General features: G+C 62.7%; 2 protein-coding genes across 2 annotated transcripts; one reads left to right on the top strand and one right to left on the bottom strand.

Moving 5' to 3' along the window:
• Positions 1-6: 6 nt before the first annotated feature.
• On the top strand, positions 7-1,788 carry LOC309416266 (lysophosphatidylserine lipase ABHD12-like; the record flags this gene model as incomplete). Its single annotated transcript, XM_082015838.1, has 6 exons — positions 7-23; positions 262-302; positions 532-611; positions 730-812; positions 1,376-1,454; positions 1,620-1,788. Coding segments are annotated over 6 exons (429 nt in total), but the record flags the coding sequence as incomplete, so codon positions are not given.
• A 1,015-nt stretch (positions 1,789-2,803) lies between these two features.
• Positions 2,804-14,428, bottom strand: LOC309416264 (glycogen phosphorylase, liver form; the record flags this gene model as incomplete). The annotated part of the gene is made up of 20 exons (XM_082015835.1): positions 13,950-14,428; positions 12,338-12,439; positions 10,563-10,641; positions 10,165-10,268; positions 9,192-9,323; positions 8,509-8,620; positions 8,344-8,426; positions 7,173-7,316; positions 6,930-7,022; positions 6,521-6,667; positions 5,783-5,946; positions 5,567-5,681; positions 5,278-5,379; positions 5,051-5,198; positions 4,879-4,937; positions 4,410-4,551; positions 4,070-4,277; positions 3,856-3,990; positions 3,210-3,276; positions 2,804-2,986 (listed from the first exon to the last, which is right to left on the bottom strand). Exons 1-20 carry the CDS (start codon positions 14,190-14,192, stop codon positions 2,804-2,806), a joined length of 2,562 nt encoding a protein of 853 aa, XP_081871961.1. The 5' UTR covers positions 14,193-14,428.
• Between the last annotated feature and the right edge of the window lie 1,435 nt (positions 14,429-15,863).

The raw sequence follows: 15,863 nt of genomic DNA, 5'->3' as shown, positions 1-15,863 counted from the left end.
TGGGGACACTCCTTGGGGACGGGGTAGGTGTGGGACCGAGTGGGGGGGAGTGTCCTGTGGGTGAGCCCATGGCCAGTCCCCGGGCTGTGACGCTGCTGCCAGACCGGTGCCACCCAGGGATGGACCAGGGGGTCGGAGCAGCTCCTTGGTGGAGGCACCTGCAAAGCAAAACCCAGCAGGCGAAGCGGGGGGCTGAGGGTGCTGTGCACCCTGCCAGGGCACTGTGGCCGCTCCCCCTCACTGTCCCCTCTCTTCTCGCAGGATTGCCACCAACGTGGCAAGGAAACTGCAGGAGGAGCGAGGTAAGGGCCAATGCGCTGGTTTGACCCTGCGCGGTGTCTCCTCGGGGCTCTGCACATCCCGGGCCAGATTTTGGGTGCTATAGAGCTCTCGGCTCAAGCATCAGGCTTGGTCCCCACAGCAGGGACAAGCGGCCGTCCCCAGCCTTAGTGGGACAGGGACATCTTGGCCCCACGGCTGTGGGGAAGGACCCCCATAGCCATGCCTGCTCTCGCCCTGCCCTGCCCTCAGGGCTCCAGGTTGATGCCCTGGTCCTGGAGTCTCCCTACACCAACATCCGCGAGGCGGCCGCCCACATCCCCATCACCAAGGTGAGCCCGGGGGCTCTACCCGTGGGGTCCCCCAGCCGCCCGGGGCTCCCCCCTGGCAGGGGAGGGGTGCATCAGTCAACGCCACGGCTTAGCACCCCCAAAACTCTCTCACTGGCAGATCTACCGCCACTTCCCGGGTTTCGAGTACCTCATCCTGGACTCGCTAGCTCTGGGCAACATGTTCTTCCGCAGCGACGAGAAGTGAGTGCCCGGAGGGATGGGTGCCCCGGGGCTTGGGGCTGCTGCTGTGACCAGCTGGCCGAGGAGGGGTGGGTTGGACATGCCACACCATGCCATCCCTGCACTCTTACTTGTGCTTGCCCAGCTTACTCATGCTCTAGAAGTGGCTTTTTATTCGCGTAACGTCAGGTATCGATATTATTAGTGAGCAAAGTCCACAAGCCAGCACCCTTTTTTTGAGCACTGTGTGCTCGAGTCCCACCCGCATTGCGGCATACGCTCCCTGGGGCGGCACGCTCCGTCCCCTCCCTGGCTGTGGGTGCCTTTGCTAAAAGCCACCTGGTTCACGGGTGGTTTTGAAGCCCGAGCACCATGTGTTGGGGGTTGCAGGTTATTTGGGTGCTGGGTGCTGCCGGCCTGGGGCGAGCAGCTGCCCTTAGCCACCGCGGGGCTCGGCTGGCTCTGAAAGGCAGGGCCTGGGGGGAGGTCAGGGTTGCTGGGGGGGTTTTAGCAGGGGCTGGGGAGGCTTCGGTGGGTCCCTTGGCTCCAGGGCGACTCCTCGGTGCTGTGCTTGCTGCCCGCAGCGTGAAGGTGCTGGCCTGCCCGCTCCTCATCCTGCACGCAGAAGATGATGCTGTGCTGCCTCCACACCTGGGCCGCAAGGTGGGGACCCACCGCCTCCGCCCAGGCTTTAACGGGGGCAGGTGCCTTTGGGTGCACTTCGGGGGGCTGAAGTGGCTGGAGAGGGGGTGGCCGGCCCTGGGGTTCCGGGAGTGGGGCTGGGGGCCCCTGCGCACACGGCTAACTGCAGCTCCTGCCCCGCGGCAGCTCTTCGAGGTGGCACGCAGTGCCTACAAGGACAAAACCAAAGTGAAGTTCATCACCTTTCCTGAAAAGCTGGGCCTGGGCCACGACTACATCTCATTCAACCCAGAGCTGCCGGCCCTGGTGAAGTAAGTGCTGCTCTGCAGAAATGGAGGGGGGCACAGACCGAGCCTTGGCCTCTTCTGCCATGGGCGCATCCTCCCCTGCCACAGCCCTGCGGGCGCCTTGCCCCTGCTCCTTCCCCTCCCTGCGGTGCTCGCTGGCATCCATTTTTGAGCTCCCGTCACTCCTCGCTGCCCTGAGCCCATCCTCAGCCCAGGTGTCATGGGGAGGGGACCCCAGGGCCAGCCCCCAGCTCCTGTGCCCTGGGGACAGACACACAGCTGTGCTCCAAGCCCCGCTCAGCCCCACGTCCAGGGACCAGAAATCGGGATCTCAGGCCGCAGAGGATGGTCGGGGGTACAGCGTAAGATTTATTGTATCTTGTTACAGAGACTTCTTGAACATTAAGTGATGCCAGCTGCTGCGTGCGGCAACCGCCAGCGCTCCCTCAGACCCACACCAGGACCCCCTCCTGGCAGTGAACTTGCTGCTGTACGTAATAAAAACTACTGAGAAACTTTCTAACTTGCCCACTGCCTCGAGCATGCTGCAGGTCGCTCAGGGGCTGGAGATCCTGCTGTGATCTGGGTGCTGCTCCCGGGGCAGGACGGTGCAGCGGTGGCTGGGAGCAGTGGTGGGGGTACATGGGCCCGACTGCAAAAAAGACCCTTAACCCCATCCCACCAGCACTGATGCTTCAGGACTGGCAAGAGCTGCACCCCAAGTCCCGCGTCCGCATCCCCTGCGAGGGCTCAGAGAGCTGTGGCCAGCCTGTCCTGCACTGAGCCCCAGCAGCTCAGCCCCTGCACCCCACTTCTGCGTTAGCGCTGCAAGCAAGCCCGGTCCCTAATTTTAGGCTTCAGCAAACAGCCCCTTGGACTCCAACGGCACTTTTATTTTTAGTACCTGTGCAAGCAACAGGGCAACATGGATTTCGCGTTCCGGACGACAGTTAGGTTATAAAAATCCGCCCCCTTCCCCATCCGTAGGAAAGCCAGCAGCGACAGACAGACTAGACAGCAGAGAAAATTTGACAGCAGACGTGCTGGTGGCCCTTGGCTGCGGCCGGCGGCGGCTCCGTGCCCCTACGCCGCTGTGCCGTTGGGGGTCCCACCCGCATCCCGGGGCTCGTTGGGCGGCGGGATCTTCAGGTCAGAGGGTTCCACGTGCCAGATGTCCCGGGCATACTCCTTGATGGTGCGGTCACTGGAGAACTTGCCGGCCGCCGCGACGTTCCTGATGACCATCTTGGTCCATGCCTTGGAGTTCTGCAAGGGGAGCGGTGGGATGGTGCAGCCGGAGGCTTGCACCCATGGGTGCCACACTGGCCCCGAGGCTGGCTTTCAACCAAGGACCCCCGGCAGCAGCACAGCCAGGAGCCTCCGTGCCAGGAGCCCCTCTATGTGCGCAGCCCCACCAGCCCCCTTCTCCAGGCTGGGATGTTGTGCCCCCGTCACAGCTCCCCTGCCGCATCCCCAGGCCGGCACTCACCAGGTACAGCTCGCTGACCTTCTCCTGGCATTTGACATACGCTTCGTAGTCTGCAAAAACTTTAAACCTGCAGCAGCGAAGAAAGGGGGGGGTCGGCGACAGCAGAAAGGCACAGGTGGGAGCGCGGCGGCGGTCAGGGGCTGCCAGATCCGGGCCTTCCTCCAACACAAATGCTTCAGCCAAATTCATCCTCCCCAAGCCCGGTTTGTACAGAGCCCTGCAAGCCCGCGGGCGCTGCGGCGTGGGCTGGACGGGTGCCCCGGCAGGGCACACCCTGTGTCAGCTTGCCGGGAAAACCATTTCCCCGGTGCAAACGCCCACAGCCCTTGGCTGTTTAGTGCTCCGGCCAGGAAAGCCCTTGAGATACCTAAAAGCATCTACCATCTGGCAAGGGCTGTGCACCCAAATGAGCCTTGGCCTTAATGTACCCCAGGCTTTAATGGGGCAAGCGTGAAGTGCCGTACGTGGAGAGCCTTTTGCACCCGAGGGGCATCAGTTGCTCTTCCACATGCACAACATCGGGGCCAGAAAATGGGACCTTAGCAGCCAGAGGGTGGATGGTTGGTGCAGGGGACTGCTCTGCACAAGCACCAGGAGTTTGGTGGCGAGACCCAACCCAGCGGATGGATGGCATCCCAGGCCTTACCGGTCATGGTGGAAGAGCATGTTGACCACGTCTTTGAAGAGGTCAGGCTCCTTTGGGGAGAAGAAGCCGCTCTTGATCTGGTCCATGGCTTGCTTCAACTCAGGGAGCCGGTCATAGTACTCCTGAGCATTGTATCTGGCAGGGAAGGGTTGATATGAGATGGTGCTGCTTCGGCCGCCCATGGTAGCATCCCCACAGCATCCCCAGCTCTCACCCTTCCCTGTCCAGCTCCATGACGTCCTCTACCCTCATGCCAAAGATGAACAGGTTTTCCTCTCCAGCCTCCTCAGCCATTTCCACATTGGCTCCATCCATGGTGCCGATGGTCAGAGCCCCATTCAGCATGAACTTCATGTTCCCCGTACCCGACGCCTCGGTGCCCGCCGTGGAGATCTGCTCCGACAGGTCAGTAGCAGGGATCACTGACAACAGCACACACGGACACAAGGGGTTATGGTGACCAGCTTTGGGTTTGTATCGTGCTGAAGGTCCACCACGGAGCCATGGTCTGGTGGGCAGCCGTGGGGCAGACATCCCCTCCCCACATGGGTTACCTTTCTCTGCCAGTGAGACCCTGTAATTCTCCAGGAAGATGACCTTCAGCTTGCTCCCCACAATGGGGTCATTGTTCACCACCTGAGCCACAGCGTTAATGAGCTTGATAATCATTTTAGCCATGTGATATCCTGGGGCAGCCTAAGAGAAAAGCCACGGGTGAGCCTGGAGGGCTGGTGCCAGGGGTGGGTGAGGCGCACCCAGCTCCCTCGGCCGTGCTCCCACCACCTCATCCAACCCATGTGTTGCGCCTCCAAGTTTTCAGGGGCTTACATGACCACAGGCAACATATGGTTGTGCAAGCCTCCCAAAAACTTGGTGCTTTCCTTGGGTTGAAGCCAACGAGTGCTACCCCAGCACTTCCTGGAGAGCTTCATAGACATGGCCCCATAAGACATCTGCACCCAAATCCCCTGGGCATTTTCAGTGACTTCCTGCAAAATGCTTAAAACTCCTGACCCAACTTACCTTGCCCCCAATGATCACTGTCCTCGGCACAAACAGCTTTGTAGGATCCCTCCTGATGCCTGGAGAAGACAGCAGCGTGGTCTCACCCTCTGTTTTAGCTGCAGCCCTGGGGGATAGGGGTGCTCGTGCACCCCCAGGGCAGCCCGTCCCCTTGGGACGCGCAGTGGCTTACGGTTGTACATGGTGATGATGTGCAGGCAGTTCATCAGCTGCCGCTTGTACTCATGGATCCTCTTCACGTGCACGTCGAACATGGAGGAAGGGTTGATCTTCACCTTGTACTCCTTCTCCAGGTACAGCGCAAACTTCACCTTGTTCTCCTGGGCGAGGGCAGAGAGCGCGTCAGTCCCCAGCCTGCGCTCCCCGTGCCTGCGTCCCCGCTGCCTGCACCCCTCTCACCTGCTTCACTTTGGCAACCTCCCGGATGAAGAGGTCGTCATCCACAAACTCGTGCAGCTTTGTCAGCTGGCTCAGGTCCCGCACGTAGTCCTCCCCTATTTTCTGCAACAGGAACACAAGCACGCACCGACCATGGGGTTGGGGCAGCCGCCTTCCTCGGGCACGCTGCTCCCGCCCGGCAGAGCCGGCGGTGCTTGGACCACGTAGGAGATTGTAAATGGCTGAGGTTGGAGTGGCACCCTGGGGCCGGGAAGGGTTGGGAGCCAGCATGCTCCCCCCGTGCCGTTACCTCTGCAATGAGCTCCGCCAGTCCCGGGTTGCAGAGCAGGAGCCAGCGCCGTGGGGTGATGCCATTGGTCTTGTTCTGAAACTTCTCCGGCTCCAGCGCTGCAAAGTCTTCGAAGCTATGAGGATGAGGAGGGGACAGTTTCAGGCTCGCCCACCTGGCACCACCACCATTTCCAAGCCAAGGGTGATCCACCACCGCCTCCCTCCTCGCGCTTACACTTGAGTCTTGACTATTTCGGAGTGGATCTTTGCCACGCCGTTGACAGCGTGGGAGCCGACGATGCAGAGATGGGCCATGTTGATCCTCTTGGTGCCTCCCTCCTCTATCAGGGACATCCTCCGCAGCCGGTCCACGTCGTTAGGGAAGAGGGACGCGATGCGCTGCCGGGGAAGGCCGGAGAAGTGGTGAGCGGTGCTGCTGTTTAGGGATGTCCCACCCGACGGATCCCCAGGAGGGGGCCACAGCAATGACTCCAATGCGTTTGACGCCAGCCAGAGCGGTGGCTTTTACTCCAGAGCGATGGTGCCAACTCCCTCCCAAGGGTACCCCCTTCCCCAGCACGGACGTCTCTGGACGGAAAGACCCCCCAGGCCCCTACGGAGAGGGGCTTGTGGGCACATGTGGGGCCATTTTGGTGAAAGCCTCATGCTGCCAGACCAGGAAGCCAAACCACCATCTCCTTTGTGGCCCCAACCTCATCCTTCTCCAGGGAGCAAAGAAATGCCAACAGGTAAGTCCCCAGAGCCTTTAAAACAACCACTAAGTGCGGGATGGCAGTAGACTGGTGGGAAGGGCTATCCTACACACCAAGCTCCCAAAATAGCAGCCAGAACCACCCAGCCACACACCCAACATCATCGGTTTGTGCATCCCCCTGACCCCGACAGCACAACACGTGCCATCCCTGTCCCCCTCTCCGGAGAGAGGGCTCCTGCGCTGCCCCAAGGCACTTACATCCAGGTGTCTCTGGTTGATCTCGTAGATGATCTGCAGGTGTCTGGGGAGCAGCTTCTCCACCAGGTCCACCGGCCAGCGCTCCAGGGCTTCAGGGAGCACTGTGTGGTTGGTGTAAGCAAAGGTCTGCTTGGTGATGTCCCAGGCCTGCCGGGGAGAGAGCTGGTGCTAAGTGGCCAGGGTGGAGGCAGCCCCGGGTGGGTGCCAGCACCCACGCATGGTCGTCTCACCGCGGCCAGCAGCACGGCTGAGCTGGCTCCTCCAAGTCCCTACCGGTTAAACCCAACCTGACTGCTGCACGCCACTCTCCAGGCCACCAGCAGCCACAAAACTGGTTATCCAGCTCCTCCGCCGCAGGCAGGCGGCAGGGTGGGTGCAAGCAGAGGGGACCCACGTCGAGCCTCCTCACCTTGTTCCACGGCAGCTTCTCGATGTCCACGAAAATCCTCATCAGCTCCGGGATGGCCATGGCGGGGTGCGTGTCGTTCAGCTGGATGGCAACCTGCGGGAGAGCAGGGGTGGCACACGAGGACATGTGGGCATCCCGCTGCCTGAGCCAGCCAGGCACAGGCACCCATGGAGGGTCCACGAAACCCCTCCAGCCCTGGGTGCGCATCTGGGAGGCGTCGAAAAGAGCAACCCTGGCTCGTACCTGGTCAGGGAAGGAATCGAACACGGTTCGGACGCTGTCTGTGCTCCCGAATTTGGATGCTTTGAAGCGGCGTATGATGTCCTGGAGGGTGGCAGCCACGACGAAGTACTCCTGCTTCAGCCGCAGCTCCTTCCCCTCGAAGAACTGCGAGCAGAGGAGCGGGACGCTGCAGGATTGCACTGCGCTGCCCAGGCACGCCTGCGCCGGCGGAGCTGTGCCTCCCCGGGGCTCCCCGCCACGCAGGGACCCACGCCGGCACACATCCACCGCACGGCACGGCGTGAGCCCCCGGTGCGTCCCCCAGCTCCGGCTTTGTCAGCAGCTCAAACTCTGACATCTTTTCGCTTTCCAGATTTCAGCATGGGGGTTTGGAGATGTGCTGGTACAAACAGAGGTTAAAATCCCCCCGAGCAGCATGGAAAGCTGTTCTCCCTGGTGCCCTGGTTTTAAAATTTTGGCTGCAAAAAAAAGGTACTGGGGCAATGGGGAGGAAAGCCATAGGGGCTGTATTAGCTGTTTCTACAACAAAAATGAAAGCCACCATTCACACAGCAAAGAACATCAGCCCACTGGGCTGCGAGAGAGGATCTGCAACGTCGCCACTGGAGCTGTGGTGCCTCCGGCTCTTTGCACCAGTCTGGGGTAGGATTAAATGGGAACAAACCCCATCCATCAGGGCCTGCCCAAAACAGGCTGCAGAGCAAGGAGAGCCACCCTTCATCACCCCCCCCCAGCCCCACAGCTTGTTTTGTGCCCGGGAAAGGGCTGTACATCCCACCGTGCCTCCGTGCCAGCCAGCGTGCAGCACGACAGGAAGACCCGCAGCAAGAGGCTGGGATGCAACGGGTGATTTGGGGCATAATCTCCAGTCCTGGGCTGCAAGGGACGGGCAGGGCAACACCAGCAGCACTCAACCAGTTTGCCCTCGTGTCGTGTTTGGAGCCGCAAGGAACATTTCTGCAGCAGGACATGCTCATTCCCAGCCCCGCCCGTTACCACGCTGGGCATGGATTTGCCTGGGAATGGACCTGTCTCTGCTGCAGCCCCGGGGAGAGGCAGCAATCCCCATCCAAGCACTACAGGCGGCTCGGAACACAACTAAAAGCGAGAGGGGCTGCTCCGCAATCTTTAGCCAGCCTTAAAACAGGGACACCTCTCCATCCCGACTTACGTTGTCGTTGGGGTAGAGGACACGGGATATGTTCTCCGCCAGGTTTCTGTCCAGCACGGCCTGGATGTAGTCTCCGACGTTGACTGGGGAGGAGCAGAGGGATAAGGTAGGTGCGGGACCCCTCTGTGCCCCGTCGCCCGCAGCACCCCACCAGCACCCACTTACAGTCCCGCAGGTTGAAGTCGTTGGGTGCCCGAGCCGACCACAGGCGCATGGTGTTGACGGTGTTGTTCATGTACCCGGGCACGGGGGTATCGTAGGGCAGCGCCAGCACCACCTAGGACATTGGCAGGGCAGCCGGAGCCGGGCTGCGCCCCTGGCTGGGGTGCCCCCGCATGCCCCCTGCCCCACCGGAGCCCTCCCGCCCCACAGACCCTCCCGCAGGGGTGAGCTCGGGGTTGCATCCACCTTCACGGTGTCGCGTGCGTGGGGATGTGCTTGGTCGCCCCTGCCCTGGGGACACCCCGGTCCTGCCCGGTGGCTGGTGTTTGCCAGACGTGCTCAGGGGATGGAGGGAGGCTTGCGAGGGTCAGGAGAGGCTTAATGTCAGCCATCTTGCCGGGCCGTGCATTGCACGGAGACCTGCTGGAGGTGCTTTTGGGTATTCTGAGGTTGGCTGCAGATATGAGCCACAAAACCTGCCCCATCCCTACATCCATCTCCTCCCCAGTTCGCTCCACCGCTGCTTCTTCCACCCCAGCGCAGCAGCCTCGCCAGCACGACCCTCCCCGGCAGGACCCATGCCCGGGGCGCAGCCGGCTGGCGAGAGGCCCCCAGGTGAAGGGACGAGCCGTGCAAGGGGGGTTCCCCACACGCCAGCCCTACAAAGGCTGCGCCCCGGCCCGTACCTGGGTGTCAACCCACTTGGCGCCGGCGGCGGCGTGCTCCACCCGGCCGTAGAAGTGCACGGGCAGCATATACTCGGGACGGGCTTTCTCCCAGGGGTTGCCATGCCGGAGCCAGTCGTCGGCTTCTTCCACCTGCCGGAGGGAGAGGGAGCGGTGACAGGGCCACCCAGCCCCGGGTTAGACATCGCCTTCGGCACGGCCAGGTCAGAGCTCCGGCGGCAGCGACGTCGGGCCAGGGGAGATAAGCCCCCTTAGGACGCAGCCGCCGGGGGAATTGCGATTTCATGGCACCAAGGAGGAACGACCTCCACCCTGCTGGCTGCAGACACGGCTTTTGGGAGGTGCTCACAGGGTCCCTCCACGTATTCAGAGGTGTCTCCCACCAAGGGTTTTGCTGATATACGCCATGTTTTCCATTGCATTTCCACCCTCTGATGCTTTAACCCAGGGGTCGAGCAGCGGAGCAGGGCTGGGGGGCTGGATCTGGCCTCCCCGAGACCTCCCCACACCATCCCCACCCCGCCAGGAGCAGGGAGGCGACTTCTCCGTCCTCACCGGCTCCACGCGGCCACGGGGCAGCTCCCGTGGTGGTGCCGGCCCCGGGCAGGCATCCGCACAACCCCGGCTCGGGAGGAAAGGATATCACACGGCTGACTTGCAGCCAACGGGCTCGACTGGGAACCATGACGCTGGGCTGATCCCCAGCCCCACACACCGCAGCCAGCTGGGACGAGGGACGTGCTTCCCCGCCGCGGGGCGGGATGCTACGCGCTTGCACCGGTTTAAGGAGTTAAACTCGTTTGAGAAAACATCTGACAAGTTTTAAATATCATGGCACCGACTGGCTCCAGCCGTCTCCAAGCTAAGGGAGAGCGTCTGTACACCCTGGTCTTTGCCTGGTCTCCGGGGGAGGCTGGACTCGGGGCTTCGGCTGTGCCGGGGGAAGGCGAGGGCCGCACGCCTCTGTCCGTACCTGCCAGCCGTCCCGGATCTTCTGGTTGAAGATGCCGTACTCGTAGCGGATGCCGTAGCCGTAGGCTGCCAGCCCCAGCGTCGCCATCGAGTCGAGGAAGCAGGCTGCCAAGGAGAGAGGAGAGCGGCGAGCTGCACTTCCCCGGCGAGCCGGGAGCCCGCGGGCCCTTCTCCCCGTGGAGAGCCGATGGCAGCAAGCAGCCGCCCCGCAGGGACACGCGCCAGGGCCGGCAGCCACCGCCGCTTGCTCACCGGCCACCCAGCGCCTCTCGCCCTGTGCACAGAAAGGCTGGAGCAATAACCCCCCCCGGGTTTAGGTACCCCCCTGCCGTGGATGCAAAGGCTCCAGGGCTGCGCCCCACCACCCAGGCAACGAGACCGTCTGGGCGGCTCACTCACCAGCAAGCCTGCCGAGACCGCCGTTGCCAAGACCAGCATCCTCCTCGATTTCCTCCAGCTCTTCCATGTCCAGCCCGAGCTACAGATGGGAAGAAGGTGATGGGGTGGAGGCTCTCAGAGCCCCCGGCCCCGCGGAGGGGGGCACTGCCGGCACGCACCCCTGGGTGCTGCCCTGAGCCCACTGCTGCCGCCCCCCCTTACAGCCGGCCTCCAGGAGGGGTGTAAAGGCACCCGAGCCTGCAAGACCCATCCCTGCAGCCGGGCCATGGGGATTTGCTCCCAAAACAGCCCCTCTCCCCTCCGCTGCAGGGCAGGGACCGGCTCTGGTGTTTAAGTGCTCCACCAGCCTTCACAAGGGACACACGCGCCCTTGACCTCGACGCAGACAAGCTCCTGGGCGTGGGGGGCACCCAGCCATAACCAGGGCGCTGCTCTCATGGTCCCAGACATTTCGGGCAGGTCTCCCAGGGCTCATTCCCGAGCCCATTCCCTCTCTCCACGCCCCATGGCTGCAGCCCCACATTCCTGCTCGCCCAGCACCCTCACTCCCTGGGGCAGGCACCCCAGCGCCCGTGGCCCTGGCTCCAGGCATCGCCCTTTAACGGGGATGCCCAGAGAAGCAGCTACACCACTTTTACAGGGAAATTTAAAGTTTCCAGCCTGGGATGCTGTGGGAGGAAGAGGTTTTGCCTATGCAAAGCTCCTCAGACAGCTCATCGGGAAATAAGATGGTGCCTTGCCAGGGCTGAGCCACCTTTTCCCACGGAAACCTCTTGGTCCAGTGTCCCCCCGATGTCCCACAGTCACAGCAAGTGGGGATGGCTCCAGTCCCACGGCCACCCATGTGGGAGGGCTGGACCCTGCACTGCTCCTGTGTAAGCAGGCAGCACCTTCTCCCAAACCGGCTGGTCACAGACAGCTCTGGGAGCACCAGCACCGGCTGCAGCCTTGCCGGCGTTTTGTGGCACAGCTCTGAACGTCATCGACGGGCATTCAGCCTACAGAAATATCTTAAGTGATTTATATTACGCCAAACATTTCATTTTAGAAACGTTTCGCATTTGTGTCCAGGGGGCTCAGCGTGCGCAGCAAGGATTTCCCTCAGAGCTTTACCTGCCATTGCTGCAAAGACGACGATTTCCAAATAACCTCGCACCTTCCACTTCCCCAGGCTACCACCACGTAGCATCCCGGGCTCTTCCCCTCCACCCTCACCCCAGCTGGGCTGCTGCCCTCATGGCAAGGTCAATGGACACAACATTAAAAAAAACCCTAAAAATAAGTTGCTCTCCTTTGAAACGTGCTTGCTCGAAAGCTGCTCTGGCTGTTGTGCAACCGCCGCAGCCGCGTAGCATGGTGTTGGTCAGGAGGGGGGAAAGGAGCCATCCAAAAACCTTTGATAACCCACGTGCCACAGGGTGCCAGCGCCAGGCCGGGGTTGAGTTAGGCCAAGGTTTTAATCCCCTCTGCCATTAACTGTAGCTATTAATAGCCTCGTATACACAGCCATGAGCTTTCTTGCAGTTTATGGGCTTGACCCACCATCTCAGCGGTGCTCAGCAGCGCCGTGCCGCATCGCTCGGCATGCGGCCGCCGGGCTGGGCAGCCCCGATGCGGCTGCAGACGCCGGCTGTGGCCCCAGGCCTTTCCGGTGCAGCCTTCACCCGCTAAGGCATCGCCTGCGGCTCAAGGAGCGGTTTGCAGCCGGTGCGGTAAAACACGAACATCCCCAGGAGCCGGAGAGCACGGAGCCCTCCCGGCCCGGGTCTGCTCACCTGGTAGACAGCTTCGTCGCAGGCGTTCTGCAGCCCCAGGTTAATCATGGTGTTCTGCAGCGTCCGCCCCATGTAAAACTCCAGGGAGAGGTAGTAAATCCTCTGAAAGAAAAAAACATCCCCTGGTCACCTTCCCTGGGGCTGGAGGAGGCTCCTCTGGACCCCAGAAGCTGCTACCAGGTGCTACCTTGAAGCAAGAGGAAAAATCCTGCCTCTCAACAGGGCAGGGTGGTTTGCACTGGGAATTCGAGGGCTGGAGCTCCTCGGAGGCCCCGAGCCGGTCGTGCTCTGCAGCCCCTGCCCTGCTCTCCTGCTGCTGCGGTTTCCCAAGCCGGGAAGAGGGTAGCGCCGAGGGAATTTTGTTCGGACAAGCCCAACGCCGTGTCCAGGGGACAGCTCCAGCACGGTCACCCCGAGCGCACCGGCGGTACAAAGTTAAACTTTAAAGAGGAGACATTTCCCAACGTCAGCCTGAGCTGCAAAGCAACCGGAAAACCGAGCGAGCCGCCGGGGCCGGGCGCGTGCGGTGGCCGCGGGGACATGGGCTTCCTCTGCTGTCCCGGGGGGTTCGGCCTCAGGAGCACGGCACGCTCTCGCTGACACGATGGGCGCAGGATGTGGCCGGTAAGGCGGAGGCTTGTGTAAGCTGTCCCCCGGCGTCAGCACCGGCAGGTTTTAAGGAAGGATTTAGGCTGGAGGAAGTCGCTGACTTGACAGGTTTCCCCAGGACCTGTGCGGGGTCAGGCTGGGGACAGCGATGGGATGTGCCGGGCAGGATCGGTTGGGCTTACTGGTTTGGTCCCAGCAGACGTTGGGCAGAGAGAACCCAGCACGGCTCGGCTGTACAGGAGAACCCCCAGATTCAAGCCCTGGGAGAGGCTCATCTCTTTCCCCCCCCACTTACACGACACGAGGCGGGTGATGAGCTGCCAGGGCTGGGACGGTCCCGGCGAGGTGTTGGCAGGGCCACGCTCGCAGGGAGGAAACTGGAGCCGACAGGACCTCCCAGGTGCCAGGAGGGGATTACAGCTTAATCCCCCAGCAGCCAGAGCCCCGCGCTCGGCGTGAGCCAGCGCAGATGAGCAGCAGCACGGAAACTCCTGCACAAACCAGATCTTTCACGCTCGGGAGTCTCTGTTGAGCAGATTAGGCTTGCGCCTATTTTAAACAAGGCCCGGCTTTGGGTTTATTTAAGCCCTTCAACTAATTCACCCTAAAAGGCTTTGCAGCTGCTTTCGGCAGACCGCACCCAGCAAACGCTGCGCCCGTGCCCTGCGCCCCGCTGCCGTGCCCTGCGCCCCGCTGCCGGCCACGCTGCGCTCTGTTTGTTTTGGGAAGCGAAGGGCAGTGGCCTCGCTTGTTAAAGTCCAGTCCTGACGCTCGACAACGTTAAGGGGAATATCCCCAAACCCAAGGAAAGCCGAGCCCCCCTACTCCCTATGTCCTTCTAGGCTGCTCAGAGGGAGGGTTTGCACCCAAGGGGGTACAGATTCCCCCTCTCCCGCCCCGGCCATAACACAGGCCCACCTTGGGAAAGCCGGGGGGCTCCCGCCACCCCCCTGCCCCGCAATCAGGGGGGTGTCCCCCCATCCCAGCATCCCCTCGCTCTCACCTTGGGGTCCTTCTCGTAGTAGTACTGCTGGGTGCGGATCCAGCGCCCCACCAGGTGGTCCCGCACGGTGTGGGCCAGAGCGAAGTAGTAGTCCCGTGGGGTGGCCACGTTGCGGTCCTTGACCAGGGTGAAGTGAAGGTGCCGGTTGAAGCCCCGTTTCAGCTCGGCCACGCTCTCGGCTCCCACGATCCCGCGGATGCTGATCTGCTTTCGCCGCTCCTGGTCCGACAGCGGTCGCGACATGGCGGCGGGGCTGCGGGGACACGACAGGGACACGGGGCGTGGGGGGACACCGACACACACACACACCCCGCCACGGCGGGGCAAGGCGCCGTGTTCCGCCTCCGCCCCGGGGCCGAGCTCAGCGGCTGGGCCGGGCTGCCGGCGCCCCGGGGAGGGGACGGGCCACGCCACGGGCCGCCCACTCGTGGCGGCTCCCCACCACCCGGGGGTGCGTAAAGGGGGTGCCCTGGGGGCCGACAGCCAGGGGTGCACAGAGGGGGGTGCCCCGGGACGTGAAGGGCGGGGGAGGAGGGGGGGCACGGAGCCGCGGGAGGAGCGCGGACCCCCCGGGCCCACCTGCATCAGGCGCCACGATCGCGCACGCAGCCACTACCCCCCCTCCTCTCACTTATCCCGGCGGGTGGGCAGCACCGCCCCACGCAGGGCCCCGCCCCACGCAGGTCACCGCCCCACGCAGGGCCCCGCCCGCCCGGCGCCGCGGCGGGTTGGCTGCGGCCGCCCGGGCTGGCGCCGGGGCGGGGGTGCTGCGGCGGGACGGTCCTTCCGGCCGGGCAGGGGGGCTATGTCGCGATCCCACCCCGTCCCCTGCACCCCCTTTTCCCTGCACCCCCCCTCCCTTGCACCCCCTCCCGTGCACACCCTCCCCTGCACCCCTCTGCCCTGCACCCCCTCCCCTGCAGCCCTTTCCCCTCACCTCCTCGCTTTTCCCTGCCCGCTCTGCCAATCCCGCTGGAAATGGTGTGGGATTTCTTCCCATCGACTCCGGGCACTTCACAGCGGCCACCCCGGGCAGCGCTCCGTGGCTGCCTGCCCTGCCTGCCCGCGGAGTCCTGCCCTGCCCTGCCTGCCTCCTGCCTCCGGTTCCTCCCCAGGGCAAGAACAGCTGATGTGAGCGCACAACGCGACACCGCTTCCTCTTCCTCTTCCTCCGGCCATGCCTGCGCCGCCTTGCCAGCGTTTTCCCTGCCCAATTCTGCAAAGCTTAAACCACACGCAGCTGAAGAGCAACCCAACTCAACCCAACTCAACCCAACACAACCCAACTCAACCCAACCCAACCCGACTCAACCCAACCCAACCCGACCCAACCCAACCCAATCCAGCCACTGGCCTGTGGGCCAGCCGGGCCATGTGTGCTCCTGGGGTTAACCCAGCCACCCCGACTGTCACCCTTGGCTAGGACTGAGCAGCATGAGGCACCATGCTGAGCCGGGTCCTGGCAAAGGGCTGCAGAAGCTCACCAAAGGTTCAGGAACCAGCCCAAACTGCACATGTGCAACATGGAAAAAAAGGAATGTGACCGATCTTCCTGATTTCTCATGAGGCAAATTGAAGGATTATTGTCTGGGCGGAAGCTTGGGCATGGTTTCCTTGTCAGTAAATGCCAGACACGGAGCAGACAAGGTGCCTAGAGCAGGTATTTCATGTCCAGGACCCACCCTCCAACGCAGGCGGAAATTGCAGCCATGCAAACAGTGCCATGCAAAATATTCCAAGAGCTGCCAAGCATGGGGGAGAGCCCTGGGTGGGTTTGGGCAGCCTGAAGAGACCTCCGGCGCTGCTCCCTTGGAAGTTGGAGCAGGGACGCAGCTGACAAGCGGCTCTGCCCTCGCCTCCGGGGCCCGTCTCCAGGCAGTGGGTGTCCTCTGGCCCTGGGCTCTTCTTCCCCCG

The sequence above is a fragment of the Phaethon aethereus genome, assembly GCF_964289735.1.
Source record: "Phaethon aethereus genome assembly, contig: HAP1_SCAFFOLD_73, whole genome shotgun sequence".
Classification (NCBI taxonomy): Eukaryota; Metazoa; Chordata; class Aves; order Phaethontiformes; family Phaethontidae; genus Phaethon; species Phaethon aethereus.
This window is presented reverse-complemented; position numbering and strand designations above follow the sequence as displayed.